This window comes from Ovis canadensis, chromosome 2 (genome assembly GCF_042477335.2).
Source record: "Ovis canadensis isolate MfBH-ARS-UI-01 breed Bighorn chromosome 2, ARS-UI_OviCan_v2, whole genome shotgun sequence".
Lineage (NCBI taxonomy): Eukaryota > Metazoa > Chordata > Mammalia > Artiodactyla > Bovidae > Ovis > Ovis canadensis.
The window spans coordinates 54,130,579-54,148,484 of NC_091246.1; the positions used below are offsets into that span (position 1 = coordinate 54,130,579).

Sequence of the window (17,906 nt, forward strand, 5' to 3'; positions counted from 1 at the left end):
GTCTGTGATCAATCTTGAGTTAATTTGGAGTGTGAGGTACAGTCAAGATCCAGCTGATCTTTATTGGGGGTGTGTGCAAATGGATGTCCAATTATCCTGGCACCATTTGTTGAAAAGACTGTCATTTCTCCATTGAGTTGGCTTTTCACTTTGATCAAAAATCATTTGGCTATTTATGTTTTGGGTTTATTTCTAGACTGTCTATTTCAGGAATTGATTGTGATTTTTTCCTTGAAGGGCCAAATGTTAAATAGTTGAGGCTTTGCAGGTCAAATGGTTTCTGTTGCAGCACAGTTATGGTAGCATGAAAGTGACTATAGACAATATGTAAACAAATGACTATGACTGTGAACATGACTATATTCCATAAAACATAATTTACAAAAACAGGCAATCAGTCAGATTTGGCCCACAGGCCTCAGTTTGCCAATCCCTGCCCTATTCTGTTCCATTGACTTTTGTGTCTCTCTTTTCTCCAGGACCATACTATTGGTTACTGTAGTAAGTCTTTAAATCACATAACATGAGTCTTTTACTCTTCTACTCTTCTTTTCTTTAATTGTTTGGGGTATTCTATTTTCTTTGCCTTTCCATAGGAATCTGTAAGAAATTCTTCTGGGAATATACATATCAATTTGGGAGAAAATTGAGACATTAAGTAAATTAATTTTTCCCATCTTTGAACTTAATATGACTCTTTCTTTATTTGGGTCTTCCCTGATTTCTTTTGTGAGCAATTTTTTCCATCAGCGTTTTGTAATTTCCAAATATCTGGGGATTTTCCAGAAATCTTTCTAGTCATTAAATAATGACTTGCAGGTTAAGGCTTTTATGATCAGCTCTGCGTAATTTGCTTTTTAAAAATTGTTATTTTTTTTGCTGTGCTGAGTCTTCATTGCTGCATGGGCTTTTCTTTAGCTGCAGAGACTGGGGTGGGGGGTACTTTCTGGTTGAGGTGCATGGGCTTCTCATTGCAGTGACCTCTCATTTCAGAGCATGGGATCTAGGGCGCGCAGGCTTCAGTAGTTGTGGCTCCCAGGCTCTAGAGCACCGACGCAGTGTTTTGGTACATGGGCTTAGTTTCTCCACAGTATGTGGGATCCCCTGGTGTTAGTCGCTCAGTCGTGTCTAACTCTTTGTGACCCTATGAACTGTAGCCTGCCAGGTCCCTCTGTCCATGGAATTTTCCAGGCAGGAATACTGGTGTGGGTTGCCATTTCTTTCTCCAGGGGATCTTCCCGGCCCAGGGATTGAACCAGGGTCTCCTGCATTGCAGGCAATTTCTTTACTGTCTGAGCCACCAGGGAAGCCCCCGGGACCCCCTGGACTGGGGATCAAACCCATGTCTCCTGTATTGGCAGGTGAATGCTTTACTGCTGAGCCACCAGAGAAGTTCACAACTTCAGTTTTTAAAAAAATTGCTAATTTTTTTTTTATGTCCCAGAATATGGCCTATCTTGATGAATATTCCATGTGCACTTGAATGTGTATTCTGCGCCTCTTGGGTGGTGTGCTTTATAAATGTCATGTGGTCAAGTTGGTTGATAGTATTGTTCAGGTCTTCTCTATCTTTGCTAATTTTCCACCTGCCTACTATAGAGAGAGGAGTGTTTAAACGTCCAGGTATATTTGTGGATTTGTCTCTGCTTCTTTCCTATCAGTTTTTGCTTCATATACTCTGGAGCTCTGGGTTCTTAGGAGCATATGCATTTAAAATTGTCTTCTTGGGTATTTGCCCCAATCTTCACTATATAATTGTCCTCTTTACTGCTGGTGATTTTCCTTATTCTGAAGTCTGCTTATTCTGACACTGTAAAAGCCAATCCAGTTTTTTTTTCTGATTAGAGTTTGCACTATCTGTTAAGTAGGTTTCTTGAAACTATCACGTTGTATATGGTTTGGTCTTTTAAAAATTAAATGTGAGAATTTCTATGTTTTAATTGGTATGTATGGACATTGACATTCACCATGATAATTAAAATGGTTGGATTTAGTTGTGCATTATGTCATTTTCCCGTTTTCTCTCTTGTTCCTCTTTTCCTCGTACCTGACTTCTTTTGGAATTTTTGCATATAAAAGTTTTATTTTAATTTATTTATTGGTTTTTGACCATGTAGCTTTGCATCATTTTTCAGTGGTTTCCCCAGTGATTACAATTTACACACTTAGCTTTTACAGTCTATTTAGTTTTAATATTTTATCACGTAAAGTAAAACACAGGAGACTTATAACCGCAAATTTCCATTTATCATGTCCCTTTATCAGTCAATATCTTATGTATTACATCTATAAATACAGTGTTGTAATTGTTGCTTTCAACATTCATAGGTATTTTAAAGTACGTAAGAGTAGAAAAATAGTCTGTTTTTCCTGACATTTACCCTTTCTGTTGTTCTTCCTTGATATCTTAAGTTCCACATTTCTTTCTGGGATCATGTCTCTTTAGCCAGAAGAGCTTCCTTTAGCATTTCTTTCCGAGCTGAAAGAAATGCTAAAATTATCTTAGTTTTCTTTCTTATGAGAATGTTTCTAGTTCATCTTCATTTTGTAATACTTTTAAAATTAAGGTATAGTTGATGTACAATGTAGTAAATTACAGGTGTACAACAGTGATTTATGTTTTAGGTCTCCATTTATAGTTACTGTAAAATATTGGCTATATTTCCTTTGTTATATAATATATCCTGTAGCTTTAGTTTGTACATAAGTTTACACCTCTTAATCCTCTATTCCTATATTGCCCCTCCCCTCTTCCCTCTCCTGACTGGCAATCACTAGTTTGTTCTCTATATGTGAGTCTGTTTCCTTTTTGTTATATTTACTAGTTTGTTTTATTTTTTTTAGATCCACACAGTATTTACCTTTCTCTGTCTTATTTCACTTAGCATAAATACCCTCTAAATCTGTCTTAAGGTTAGTCAAGTTAGTCATCTTAAGGTTAGTTGTTGTAAATGGCAAAATTTCATTCTTTTTTATGGCTGACTAGTATTCCACTGTGGAGAAGGCAATGGCAACCCACTCCAGTACTCTTGCCTGGAAAATCCCATGGACGGAGGAGCCTGGTAGGCTGTAGTCCATGGGGTTGCAAAGAGGACTGAGCGACTTCACTTTCACTTTTCCCTTTCATTCATTGGAGAAGGAAATGGCAACCCACTCCAGTGTTCTTGCTTGGAGAATCCCAGGGTTGGCAGAGCCTAGTGGGCAGCCGTCTGTGAGGTCGCACAGAGTCGGACACGACTGAAGCGACTTGGCAGCAGCAGCAGCAGCAGCAGCAGCAGCAGCAGCAGCAGCAGCAAGCCATTGTTTCTGATATTATTATGAAGTCCTTAGAATTCTAGAATTCATAAGGATATATTACCTAAAATTATATTTCCAGATCCTTGACTAACCTTGCTGCTGCTGCTGCTGCTGCTAAGTCGCTTCAGTCGTGTCTGCCTCTATGCGACCCCATAGATGGCAGCGTACCAGGCTTCTCTGTCCCTGGGATTCTCCAGGCAAGTGACTAACCTTAGGAGCCTAATAATTAAGCAAATGACTAAGTTAATTAATAAACCATCTTTGGATACCAGAATTATATCTAAGAAACAGATGCAAAAATACTGCTCACTAAACATAATTTCGATTTACCCTCATTTCTTGGAATGGCAATATATTAACAAATATAAAAAAATATGCAATTTCACTGGATGATTATTTGCTACTTTAGTTTTCTTAAGGTGATATGTAGTAGATGCCCTTGGAAAAACTAGCTAAATCATTCTTGCTTTTCTGTCTTTTAGTTTTCTCCCTATGTCTGGAGAAAAGAAAAGTTGGTTACGTAAAGATGATCATGAATATAATTGGCTGACTATGCTAGGCATTTTCCCGCTGTTTCTTCAGTAGCTAGAACAGTGCTGTTGACTTACACCAAAGCACACAGTTAAAATTTGTTGAATTAACTGTGGCAGTGACAGTGAAGATAAAAACCTAAGATCAAATCCAAAATATGTTTAAAAATGTTTTAGGGGTACAACATGAAGTACCCCTTTCCCAAATTAAAAACATTTGTTTTCTGGGGTGTGGGTGAAAGTGAAGTGAAAGTGAAGTCCGCTCAGTCGTATCTGACTCTTTGTGACCCCGTGGACTGTAGCTTACCAGGCTTCTCTATCCATGAGAATCTCCAGGCAAAAATACTGGAGTGGGTTGCCATTTCCTTCTCCAGGGGATCTTCCCAACCAGGTTGGGTCTCCCTGGGTCTCCTGCATTGCAGGCAGACGCTTTAACCTCTGAGCCAGGGTATGGCATTAGGTTTCTAAGTTAGAGGAGAAGGGGAAAGCTTATAGAAAGACAAAATTCCAATAAAGAAATTACTAGGACTGGGAGCATAAGGAAAGAAGACACCAAAAGAAAAAAAAAATCCAAAAAGAGGGTTAAAATGGGTAAAAGGAAGGACAAATGAAAAGACATTTGAAAAGACATTGAATGTGATGGATAAAAGATAGCATTTTGAGATGCTGTCCTTTACCAATAAATGTTTTATTATTAGAAAAAGAACTTCCAAGGATGAGGGGACCATCAATTATCAACTATTTAAAATACTAATGATGGGTAGGATTAACATTTGGGCTTCAGACACAGATTCACCTCAACAGCCTCTCATTCTTTTTCCCCTCTTCCTTGTCCTCCTCACCTCTACTCTTTCCTTCCCTTCCCCTCAGGACTGCATGTGCACACACCCACAAAGATCAGAAAATCTGTAGAGAAATGCACCCACGCAGACATTTATACCTAGAGATACATATGGTCTGATTTAGGAGACCCATCTCCGCAGTTCATGTCCACGTGATGCAGGAAAATACACCCACAAAGAGATATCCGCAACCTTAGTTTCTACACAAAGACAACATGAAATCTAAACCTCACTTCATTAAGATCCGATATATACTGAATAAAATGTACCCAGAGTAAAATAAATATTTCAGAAATCCCTCTGTTATTTCCACATACCGTTGCACAGAGGTTCCAGCAGTTTTATGCATGCTAACTCCTGCATGTGGATCACTCTCTCTTTCCAGTTTCACGAATTAAAATCCTCTCTCTGCTTCAAGCAGCAAGTTAAATGCTGTTTTCTACATCGTGAAGCTTTCCCAGATCACTTCAGCCAAATATAATCCCTCTCCTCTTTGTAGGAGACTCATATAGCAGTTTATGTGTTCCAGACACATTCTGAGCTATTCTGAGTATTTTTGTGAGTGCAGGCATGCTCAGTCATGTCCAACTCTTTGGGACCCCATGGACTGGAGCCCACCAGGCTCCTCTGTCCATGGAATTTTCCAGGCAAGAATACTGAAGTGGGTTGTCATTTCCTTCTCAGACTGTTATTTCCTACTTTAAAGTTATCGGGATTCACTTCTGGATAAACTTTCTTGCCCCCACCCAGTGCTTTATTCTATAAACAGTCTGTAATAGATACTACTCTGAAACTCCAATACTTTGGCCACCTGATGCACAGAACTGACTCATTTGAAAAGACCCTGATGCTGGGAAAGATTGAAGGCAGGAGGAGAAGGGGATGACAGAGGATGAGATGGTTGGATAGCATCACCGACTCAATGGACATGAGTTTGAGTAAACGCCAGGAGTTGGTGATCGACAGGGAGGCCTGGTGTGCTGCAGTCCATGGGGTAGCAAAGAGTCGGACATGACTGAGTGACTGACCTGACTCTGTACTCGTGGGAGAAACACAAGAGGAAGGCAGCTTAGGCTGAGAAGCAGTGGTGCTGCACTCCCCTGTGCAGCTGAGAAGGCTGGGGATTGTTGTCATTGCAGGAGCCTGATGTTTAAAATGGCCCTGCCTACCTCTGCAGTTGGTCAGCAGGGTGGAGAGTAACCAAGAGAAATGTAAAGGAAGGAGATCTAGGAGCCAAGTGTTCCTCAGCTGTAAAGTAGAAAGGCTACATCTTAACAGGGTTCTCTGAGCCAGTTGGTCTCTTCGGGAAACCCACTGTATGTAAACTGAATTATCAACTATAATTAAATTGAAATGAATCTAAGGCATGAATCATCATGCTGATGTACTAGTTTTCACTGGGAAATATAATCGCAAAGGACCTGGCATACTCCCATCTGCTGGTCAGGTCATTCTCTTTGTATAGGTTTGTCTACTTTGAAAATTACATTCTAGTCAGAAGATACTTGATGAGGCTGTAATCAAACCAGGAGTGTGAATGGGGCACTCAGATGCTAATGTCACTGGGCTGTGGCGGCCTGATGCCTGAGGGGCATAACCGATGAGAAGCAGGTATGATCTGGATGACACTGACACCTTTGGATCCAGACTTGCCCTTCGGCTCTTGTTTTAGGTTCCTTTTATTTATGGTGGCCCTTTTCAAAAATGACTGGACATGTGAGTAGACTGCAGTTTCAAATATCTTATAATCATATGGTATGTCTATTCTCTCAATCTGAACGGATTGAAGGTTGCAAGGTTTAGCGGAGTTTAGAAACTAACTATCCCCCACTAAGTTGCTATATGACCTCAGACAAACGTTACTTTCCTTTTGGTTCAGTCGCCCAGTCGTGTCCGTCTCTCTGTGACCCCATGGACTGCAGCACACCAGGCCTCCCTATCCATCGCCAACTCCTGGTGTTTACTCAAACTCATGTCCATTGAGTCGGTGATGCCATCCAACCATCTCATCCTCTGTCATCCCCTTCTCCTCTTGCCTTCAGTCTTTCCCAGCATCAGGGTCTTTTCAAATGAGTCAGTTCTGTGCATCAGGTGGCCAAAGTATTGGAGTTTCAGCTTCAGCATCAGTCCTTCCAATAAATATTCAGGACTGATTTCCTTTAGGATGAACTGGTTTGATATTCTTGCAGTCCAAGGGACTCTCAAGTGTCTTCTCCAACACCACAGTTCAAAAGTATCCATTCTTCAGTGCTCAGCTTTCTTAAGAGTCCAATTCTCACATCCATACATGACTACTAGAAAAACCATAGTTTTGACTAGATGGACCTTTGTTGGCAAAGTAATGTCTCTGCTTTTTATTTTCTATTTATTTTTAAAATTTCTATTTTTACTTTATTTTGCTTTACAATACTGTATTGGTTTTGCCATACATTGACATCTCTGCTTTTTATTATGCTGTCTAGATTGGTCATAGCTTTTCTTCCAAGGAGCAAGTGTCTTAATTTCATGGCTGCAGTCACCATCTGCAGTTACTTTACTTTACTTATAGGTGATTCAGTTTCCTCATATATAATTTGGGATAATAATACCTGGGTCTGGGTTGATGATAAGGACTGAATGAGGTGATGTGTAAAGGGCCTGGCGCATAGTAATTTTTCTCTGTCCGGATCGATTCTCCTTTCTTCCTTGTGTTCCTGAATTCTTAACTTCTGTTTATAGACCACTGTCTAAGTTAGGTCATGGCCAGAGATGGTCAAACTCACCTATTACAGGAGGACTTTTTTTAATAAGAGTTGCTTTAGATTTGACACAGCAAGCCCACTTTTGGTTATATATCTGAAAGAAACAAAATCACTATCTCTCAGCGATATATGAACACCCACGTCCACTGCAGTATTATTTTTAACAACCAAGACTTGGAACAATTAAAGCATCTGTTGGCAGGTGAATGGATATAGAATATGATATCACGGAATATTTCTCAGCCATAAAAAAGAAGGAAATCCTGCCATTTGCAACAATACAATGGCTGAGTGAACCATATCTCTAGACAGAGAATGACAGATACTATGTGATCTTACTTATGTATGGAATCTAAAAATAAATGACCAGACTTGTTCAGAGAATAGATGGGTGGTCAGGGAGAGGGAGTGGGGGAAATGGATGAAGACGATCAAGAGGTACAGAATTTGTTATAAGATTAATAAGTTCTGGAGGAAGTATAGTGATAAGTATAGAATAAGTGATAAGTATAGAATAAGTTCTGATGTATGTATAGTGTGGTGAGTGTAGTTAACGATTTTATGTGTCTGCAAGTTGCCAAAAGAGTAGATCTTAAAAGTTCTTATTTCAGGAAACAAATGTCTAAGTGAGGGGATGAATGTTAACTAAACTTATTATGGTAACTATTTCCCAGTGCCTGCATGTAACAAACCATTGTATTGCTGACCTCGCCTTAACTCCTACAGTGTTATGTGCCAGTTGTATATCAATGAAACGGGGGTAGGAGGAAGAACTGTTGCTCTCTGGAGACCCGTTGCTCCCAAATGCACACCCAAAGCCCAGTGTTCTGTTGCTTGAGAATTATTTTTGACCCTTATTGAATACATAGGTTGCAAGACCCTGCTCATAGAGATTCTGATTCATCAAGTCTGGGATGAGGCCAGGAAATCTATATTTTGACAACCTCCCAGTAATTCTGATGTAAGGCCAGGATTGGGAGGCAGTGAAACAGATGGCTGGTTCAAGTTTCTGTCACAGAATCCTTGGGACACGTTGGGTAGGCAAGTGCTGCCCTCTGGTGCCTCTATCTGCTTACTACACTTCTGCATAGCGAAGTGACTGGTGTGGAGCACTGGTGGTCTTGCTGATACTTCTCTGAGGCTTCCTGTCTAACTCCCTGTCCAACGCTTGGGCATTAATAAAAATGCTAGTGTCTAAAAATGTTGCTTCTGAATGGCAGTAGCTGTGCCTCTCTGTCCCCATCACCTGAGACATCTAAAGATGTTCACTAGTGTTTTCTGAGAATGAAGCAGCAAAGCTCCTTCATAAGGCTTGTGTGGAGGGACAAAATCACACTAATGTCCTGTGAGGATTTTTCTTTATTGGGCTATGATATGACCCATGTTGCATGTGAATCAGTAATCCCGAACAGTTTCCTGAAGAAATTCTACTGTTATAACTGTGGCACTATAGGCTTATTATGAGAGCAGGGTCCTGCTTTGGCAAGTTTTTTCGAAACAGACAAATCTGAATCCTTTGCAGTTGTGTAGCCCTCCCCACAGGACTCTGTGTAGAGTCCACAGAGGCCTTTGAGGTACTTCATCTTCCTTGTTTGCCATTTACGGTAAACCGTGTGGCAGGAAGGGCAAATGTGACGATCCATGTCCACATCATCAAAAATGACTGTGTGTTCATTATGCAAATATGCCCTTGTTTAGGAAGACGCTGATCCCTCTGTCCCATCCACACAAGCACCCTCTGTCAGTAGGTACCAGATCAATAAATAAGCCTGTACTAAAGGTCTGGTCTGCAGAAAGGTATAAGGTGGTCTTCAGCTCTGCGTCCTCAGCGCTGAGATGGAAGAGCAAGGCCTGGCTAAGTTGCAGTAGAGGAGTCTGTAGCAGATGGTTTTAATGACCTAGTGGGATGATGGTGGCCGTGGATTATCTTTAAGGTAAATAGTATACAGGTTGGAGCTGGTACCAAGTTTCCCAAATTTGATGATTTTGTCTGGGGCAAAGAGGCTAATGGGAGACCGAGCGAAGTTGCAGCAGCTGCTGCAGGAAGCAGGAGTGGGTTGGGGAGGAGGTGGAGTGTCGTGTGCACCTCCTCTTTGTCCCATTGGGTCCTGGGGATGTCTGAAAGTGTGACACCTGACGCTGCACCTATAAGCCTGACAGAAGTTTGTTAATTACCCAGGTTCATAGCCCGGGGTGGGGGAGGGCCCTGAGCACCACACAGCGCTACACTGGGTCAGGTTAACGGGAGACTGAGAGCGCTTGCAGCAGCACAGAGCAGGACGCATGAGCTTGGTTGGGGAGGAATAATGACAACTGTAAAAAATTCAAGTGTCTTTTTAGGTATCTTGACTTGCTGCTAAAAAGCCGATGCAAGCTGCTTTTTTAACTGATTATTGATAACCTGTCATTTGGGCTTCCTGGGTGGCTCAGATGGTAAAGAATCCACCTGCAATGCAGGAGACCTGCATTCGATCCCTGGGGGGAGGATCCCCTGGAAGAGGGAATGGCAACCAATTCCAGTATTCTTGCCTGGAGAATTCCATGGACAGAGGAGCCTGGCCAGGCTACAGTCCATGGGGCTGCAAAGAGTCAGACACGACTGAGCGACTAACACATATACACAACCTGTCATTCAGTTCTCCTTAATTGGAAATGTCTTCTCATTCCTGTATTATGGAATTTACAAGTTTAGGAAAAATTTTGAAATGGCTCAAATTCATCCCATTTTCAGGGTGAGACACTTCTTAAATTATCTTAAATTTAAGGATCTATTTTGTTTTTATTTTTTTCTGTGAAAAAGGACATTGAAGAAAAATATTCAGTAATCTGTTTCTTTGCCAAATTATTTTCAGAATATTCTTCCTTATAGATAGCAAAAAAATTCCTCATGCTAATGATTTTTTTTAGCTTTTTAAAAAATTGTGGTAAAATATATACAGCTTTAACTGTACTCTTTTAACCACTTTTAAGTGTACATCAGTGACATTAAGTACATTCACAGTGCTGTGCAGCCGTCTCCAGTATCTGTTTTCATCATCTCATACAGAAATTTCATACCCATTAAATAACACCTTACACCCTTCTTTCCCAGCTCCTAGTAATGCTGGTTCTTGGTTCAACCCTTTTTTAAAGTTTTGGCTGTGCTGGATCTTTGTTGCTGGGCACAGTCTTTGTCTAGCTGTGATGAGCAGGGGCTGTTCTCTAGTTGTGGTGTGCAGGCTTCTCACTGTGGTGGCTTCTCTTGTTGTGGAGCATGGGGTCTAGAGCACTCAGTAGTTGCAGCTATTGGGCTCTAGACATGGGCTCAGTAGTTGTGGTACGTGGGCTTAGTTGCCCGCTGACATATGGAATCTTCCTGGACCAGGGACTGAACTCATGTCCCTGCATTGGCAGGCGAATTCTCAACCACTGGACCACCAGGAAAGTCCTGATTCAACTCTTAATAAGGTGGATTTTTGAATGTGAATTAGTTTTTGTCTTTGAAACTAGATTTTTAAGTGACTTGAGAGCAGGCAGGTAATATAACTCAAATGTCTTTATACCTTTGAGACTGGGCAGCTTAGGGATGAACACAGATTGTTGGCTCACCACACCTATTCACTGGTAGATTGAATGCTGGAGGAAGGACCAAATAGCTTCTTCGGAGATTTTGAGCCTGAGAATTTGGGGGCTATGGGACCATTCTCATCAGGGCAAGAACTTCTTAGGAAATTCAGAAATCCTGGAGTCTTGGAGGCATATCACAATGTTGACAGGGATCATGAGGTTAACATTAATATGCAAATCAGTGGACATGGGGTTGGTGGGTACTAAGATTGAACAGAAACAAGCTTGACCTGCCTAAAGGTGTTCAGATTCAGATTTTCATAAACATTTCAGCCAACCACTTCAGCCATAGTGGATTCAACCTAAGAGCCCAAGTTTGTGGTCCTTAGTCTTGCCAGTAACTCACCTCCATGAGTGGATACTCCACAGGATACTACTGAGATCTGTAAGGGCCATTCTGGGGAACCAAGCTCCAGAAGTGAGCCTCATTGATGTTTCTCCTTGGAAGGCACTGTTTACAGTTTCTTCTCATCCATCAAAAGCTTGATCACACAGACTGGGAGGACTCCTTTAAGTCTCAGAAAGTTATTTAAAGGAACAGAAGCTATGTCCTTTTCTTGCCAAAGTAGTCACAGTCCTTTTCATGACTGCCCACCTATTGCCTGTGACATCAAACTTCACTGTCCAAGACTTAATAGGATAACGTATACACTGTCGTCTTGTGTGTTTCCTAGTTATATTCTCAGAACAGTGATATATATAGTTCATGGAGTTCATCTGACCAATCCACTATCTCTCTTTTAGGGCACACAGTGTACATAAAGACTCAGTTATCTGGGGATAGATGCCAGACTGTTATCTGAGAGCTGAAGTCTGAGCCATCAGGATAGAGAGAATAGAGAGGGCATGAAGGAGTATTTGCTTCCTGTGACTTGGCATCTTTAGGCTCAGGCTCTGCAACCCATGTAGTCAACCAGACACCCTCACCTTAACATGGTGTCACATGAGCTTCTCCTAGACAAGTGAAGGTCTGTGATGCCATGCTTGACTTAGGAAACAGGAGGGCTTTGTGATGCAGTCTGCTGGTTTGATTCTATGCTCTGTGAGGCAGAGACAATAGGTCCACAATTTGGAGGTGTTAGGCTCTAAGATCCTTAAAGCCTAGGAAGCCTAGGAAGAGGGATGACTAGTAAGGTTTAGATTATGTTGAGCCCTACTTTTATTTTGTGGGATGTTGGATATCCCTTTTACGCTTATGGCTCCATCATTATTATTGCATTAATTATTTGGCAAGTGAAAAAAACCCACCAAGATGTAAAGTTGGGACCTAAGAGGAACTGCTGCCGGGTAGGGAAACGCTATGACCATGACTGAACCAATTACGCCTCAGACAAGGTTTTATCCCTTCACTGTCTCTCCTTACCCTTACCCCTGCTTTTTTGTTTTAAATGGAGGAAGTTTCCTGACTGGATCCCAGTACAGCTTCAGATTTGGGTGATCCTTTCAGCTGGTGGACTTTTAGAACCTTGGGTGGCTAAAGTCCTTTGTCTACTAGACCACCCGTCCTTGATTCCATTTCCCCCTTTCCCTTGTCTTATTCTAATTTCCCACAGAACTTGTTCAGGGAATGGGGGTGGAGGTATGGAGTGTGAAGAGCTTTGAAATGAATCAGAAATAAGAAGAGAAAGGAAATGATGGGATGAAAAAGGTAGAGCAGGGAAAAAGGTAGCAGAATGTATAGAATTGAAACAGAAGAAGTTTGGGAAATATTTGCAGGTTTTGTCTCCGTTTAGACATGAAAAGAAGAGGGTGCCCCAGCTTCACACTCTCTTCTGTCTTTAAGCGTCACCAGAAAGTCAAACAAAGGGCTAAAGAGAAAACACCAAGAGGTAAAGTCCCAGTCTCTGCTCTGACTTCCCTCCCCTGGGAGTGAGACTTGCATGGACCCTGGCCCTCAGTGACCCCTGGTGCCAGGCGCTGGATGCTCTAACCATTGCTCCAATTCCCCAAGTTGACAGATCCTCCCAGAAGACTTTTTGGGTGGAAATGAGAACCTGGGAATGTTCCAGAATTCTCCACCTTTCCCCTGGGAGTGAAGAGGAAGTAGGGGAGACATCCTCAAGTGTGTCATTTACTAGTTTTATGACCCTGTAGAGGTCATTTCATCTCTGAGTCTTGTTATCCATAAAATGGGCATCTGATGACGCTGTCTTACTCATAGTGTGGTTGTGAAGATAAATGAGAGTAGGTCTAGGAGAGCACATCATACCTGGTTAAGTTGTGCCCAGATGTGCTCTCAGAGTGCTGACTGGGGAGGGGGGTTGTCTGCAGTCTTCTGTCATTCAACGCCTTCAACTTCCTGTAGGATGTCCCTGAATTCCTTCCTGTTCTGTGTAACACTGTCTCCTGTTTCCTCAGCTAGGAGACATTCCCGGAAAGAAGCTGACAAGCCGTGGGAGCTGCTCTCGCTCATGCGAAGGTGATCTCTTGCTCTTTGCAGTCTCCCACCTCCCAGCGTGGCCTGTGGCGATTTCTGTGTGTGGTCTGGGGCAGGGTTGGGCAGAAGGAGAATGGCTGAGAGGGAGCCAGACACAGGGAGCCTGGAGCCCTGGGTGAGAGTTGCTGGAGGAGAGGGTGGGGTCAGACGTCTCAGTGGAGAGTGGTCTTTCAGCTGTGCTCTGGGCTAGGCTCACAAAGGTGCTGGAAGTCAGGATTTGACAGAATGTAACTCTGTGGGTTTTCTCCCAACCATGAGACAAGTTACCCAGTCAGGAGAATGGATAGTTAAGTGCATAAAGAAGTCATCATTTTCATATTCTCTTTATAGCCACACCCTTTCAAGGGCAGACCCCTGGACCCTGCTGACATTACCTCCTCTGGTTCTGTCTTCAGGGAGGCCAGTTCCTGGGACAACCCTCAAGCAGAAGCTTGTCACATTATCCCTTCCTTAAGAGCTCTGCAGAATGAGAAATTGGCTCTTGAGAGATGTGTGCATCTCCTAATCCCCAGAATGCAAAGCTCCCACAGGACTTCCGTGGCCCGAAGCGAGGCTAACTCTAGGTTCTACCTGGTGACGTCCCTGGTGCTGCCCCATCAGCTAACCGTTGGCTCCCCGACCTGCCTGGTTCCCTTCTCCCAATTCAGCTTCTCAGCACAGGTCAACAGAGAGCTCACCCACCTCCCAGTTTCTCAAGGCCCTGTGTTCCCACCAGTTGTCTGAGACTTTGTCCAGTTTAGCTAGCCCTGACCTGCTGAATGCTTCTGCAGAAAAGCAGTGGCAATAACAGCATGGGGGTAGAAAGCAAGAGCTGACAGGTCTGTCTCAGGCCACACACTGACAAAGAGGCTGATGTTACTGCGTCAGTAACAGACGATTGCCATGCTTCCCTTCCCAGCCATGGCTGGCTTCCTCAGGAAGGGAGTGTGCGGCGGCTCCTGTGTGCAGACCCCTGCTGCCAAATCTGCAATTCTGTGGCTCTGGAGATTCAGCAGTTGATATCGTGTGAGACTACGCTGCCCACCGCTACCTCATCGGGGCCATCACAGGGCTCCTCTTGCCTAGACGTTTTGTCCATGTCTAGACTGAAGCGACTTAGCAGCAGCAGCAGCAGCAGCAGTCTCTCTTTTGATCAGGAGTCCCTGCCCTTCAAACAGCTTTCACTTCCATCAGCAACCCGCACAGTGTCACAAGTAACAAATCAGAAATCTGTAACCCAGTCAGCTGCCAAGTCAGCCACTAAGCCAGCTACCAAGTCTGCCAGTGCAATCAGCATCCGCCAATACTGGGCTGGTCACCAGCAGCTGAGGCAGGAATGTCGAGGGTCAGAGTTGCCCTTGGATGCAGGAGCTGTGTCTTTTGTGAGCCTTGAAAAGCCTAGGATTCCTGTGAACCAGCATGTCAAGAAGAAGAGCAAATCTGAAGGTATTCTGAAGAAACAAGGTCAGGAGCCCTTGAAAATCTGCTTCCGTTTCTTTCCCTGAACACGAAGCTCACAAACTTAAATACCCTACTACCTTGATTCCCTTCGTCTAATGTTCCCGTCTCCCCCAGTCGCTGATATATCTTTAAGTATTTGTATGTAATGCATGCATTTCTGTCTATATCTGAGGGTTCCCGAGGTTTTGGAAGATTCCTGTGGCAGCTTATGTCATACCACCCCCAAATTTTCCAATCCTGGGTGGAAACACTACCATTTCTTTCATCATGAATGCTACCTCTAAGGCATCTGTTGAAAAGATGGGCTTTTATCTCCCCTGACCTGAGGTTCATGGGAGGTAAGCCAGTCTACCCAAACTTTCTGTTTTTGAAGGATCCACTGTGGACCTTGTGCAAATATCACTGCAAAGAAATCCCAAACCCTGTGATCCTGGCTCTACCCTCTTCCACATTTCAGTTAGTAAGTCGTCTCTGTCCACTGCTTGGGGGATGCACTGAGGCCTCAGTGTGCTGGCCACAGCAGAACACAGCTGTCTTTCCTTGGTTCCTCTTTTCTGCACATTGAGTCCCTGGTCTACTCCTAAACATCGTGCCCCCAAAGGCGAGCCTGATCTCTTTTTTTTCCCCCAATGATTTATTAATCTCCAGACTGTCTGAAATTTCCTCTACCTCAGTTAGAGCCACGTTCTTCCCACCCTCCTGAATTTGGGCTTCTTCATTTTTCTATCAGTGAGCCTCTATCAATGTCCCATTTTTGACTGTGGTCAAGTGGAAAGCCTTGCATTGGCACTTCTGCTTCAGTGGCAGCTCCAGCTTCCGTGGGGCTTGCTAGCTGTTTCCCAGAGATCTCTGTAGATATAGCAAACCCTACAGCCTAAGTCCTGAGATGTGTTGAAGGCTATGTCCTGAGACCCAGGGGCCTACCTGTTTGGAGAAGTCCCTTTAAAAATCCTCAGGAGCCAAGGTTGTATTTTTATGGAGCATGCCCCGAGCTGCTGGAGTGCCACCTTTAGAAGTGGTTTATTTGGCAATTTAATTTACCATTGCTGGGGTCTGCCCCAGAAGATCCAGCAGTCCCTCCAGTTGCTCCTTTCCCCCGATGACCAGCAGCCTCTGTCCCAGGGTAGCTCACTGACCAGCATGAGAGTCCCCTAGCCTGCAGACCTGGAGACCTGAGGGTATAGTGACCTCTTCTGATCTGTTGTGGCCAGCAGGGCCAGCCCATAGTTGCTTGTCCAGGCCATGGCGATGTTGTAGAGCCATCTTGCCTAAAGATGTGAGAAAATCTGCTAGGGGATTGTCCCTACCCACATCTGTTGGAACATCTGCAGTGGTTGGAACCTCAATCACTGGGTCCACAGAATTACAGGGCCCCTGGAAGCAGCTCAGTTCCCCGCACCCCAGAAAATAAGCCTCTAGACACAGAGGCAGCAGTCAGTCCCTACACAGATCAGGAAATGATACCCTGAATACTGTCAGGCCTGAACCAGCAACAGTAAGCCTCCCCAGATGCTGTTACCAATCACTTTGTTTAGATAACTCCCTGCACCAGCAGGGAGAGTAGGGACACAGGGAAACTCAAAGCTTCAGAGAGCCACAGAGAAAGGGTGCAGTACCATATCTCTCTCCATCCAGAGAGACCATTTGCTCTGCCAGGGTTCTAGGAGGGACACTTTTAAGTTGAACCCCGAAGAGCCCCTGACTTCTCAAATGTATCTCCAGGATCTTTCTCAGGTAAAATTTTAGTTTGGCCAGGATGGTTGCCTTGAGTGAGTAGGGACTAGCAAGGTTCTGTCTGGATCTGTAGAGCCACCATCTCCAAACTCTCAGCTTAGTGCCCCTTGTCCGCACCTTCACCAGCATCTCCCTTACCTTGAGTTCCTAGGGCATCCTCCAAGATTCCTTGGGACCAAAGGATTAGATGAGAATGGTCTGTAAGGCTGTTAGAGCAAGGTGAATGACCTCACCCAAAGAAGCATTCCCGCGAATGCCATGTCTGGAAGTGTTCAGGGCTTAAAGGGCCAGACCTTGCAGGACCAATTTACTGTTCCACAGTTTGCATTTAAAGGACCCACATATTTTTCAGATCCAAACTTTGCAGGGCCAAATTTATAGGGCCACCCATTCTAGGGGCAAGAGTTGCAGGGTCTGGTAAAGACAGCTCATACTCACAAGAGCCCTATCCTTCCAGAAGCTGTAGAAGCCGACCTGGGAAATAAGCTGAAGCATTTTACACACGGGATTAACCCTGACACGAAAGGTCAAGGGCATAAGGAATGCATTCTCCGCTGTAAGGAAGAGAAAGCGGCCAAAACCAAGACAAAAAAGGCTGAGAAGAGTCCACCTTCCACCAAACGCCCCATGAATGGAGCTAAGTTGGAGAAGGAGGAGGGCCTCTTTGACGCATTCCAGTGCCTGGACAGTGAGTTCCAGCAACAGTCCGTGCAGTCTGGTCAGTCCTGTTTCCTGCCCTTCTCCAGTGGCAGCTCCAAGGGCAGTCCTGTGCTGACTCGTGCCACTCAGCCAGAAAATCCATCCCATGTCTCAATTTGCACCTCAGCAAAAGGCACTTGTCTGCCCCAGGAGAGTACCCAGTCCAGGAAGAAGGAGCTCAGAGGTTCCCAGACTTCTGCATCCTCCTGAAAAGGTTGTCATCATCATTTCCATTAATAATCTGGTGAGGCAGGACTCTCTCCAAATAAACTCTATACCTTTAAGCAAAGAACCACCTGTTTGTGCCTCCTTGTTTTCAGTGTGGTATGTGATGGAGAGAGTAGAGGAATTAGATCATACACCCCATGTAGTATAGGAGCTTAAACCCATTTCACAGGTAGGTAAGCATTCCACCTGACTCTTCCAGCTCCACCTTGGACTGTGGATAGAGGGACCTGAGCACAGAAGGAAGACCCGTATTTAAGGTACACTGGAGGTAAAGATCATGCTTGACTTCTCTCCTGGCTTCCCTGCTGACTTTGAGCCCCAGAGGAGCAAACTGTGCATGATGATAGTACAA

The 17,906-nt window shown here is 43.9% G+C and overlaps 1 protein-coding gene across 1 annotated transcript in view; it reads left to right on the forward strand.

Annotated features, from left to right (window-relative positions):
• Positions 1 to 17,615, forward strand: part of LOC138433503 (protein SPATA31F3-like) — a 181,449-nt gene extending 163,834 nt beyond the window's left edge. Inside the window, exons 5-7 of the mRNA XM_069576276.1 lie at positions 13,375 to 13,435; positions 14,352 to 14,896; positions 17,085 to 17,615. Coding sequence (XP_069432377.1) covers positions 13,375 to 13,435; positions 14,352 to 14,896; positions 17,085 to 17,536 — 1,058 coding nt within the window. The 3' untranslated portion in view covers positions 17,537 to 17,615. The remainder of the gene's footprint in view (positions 1 to 13,374; positions 13,436 to 14,351; positions 14,897 to 17,084) is intronic.
• The last annotated feature ends 291 nt before the right edge of the window (positions 17,616 to 17,906 follow it).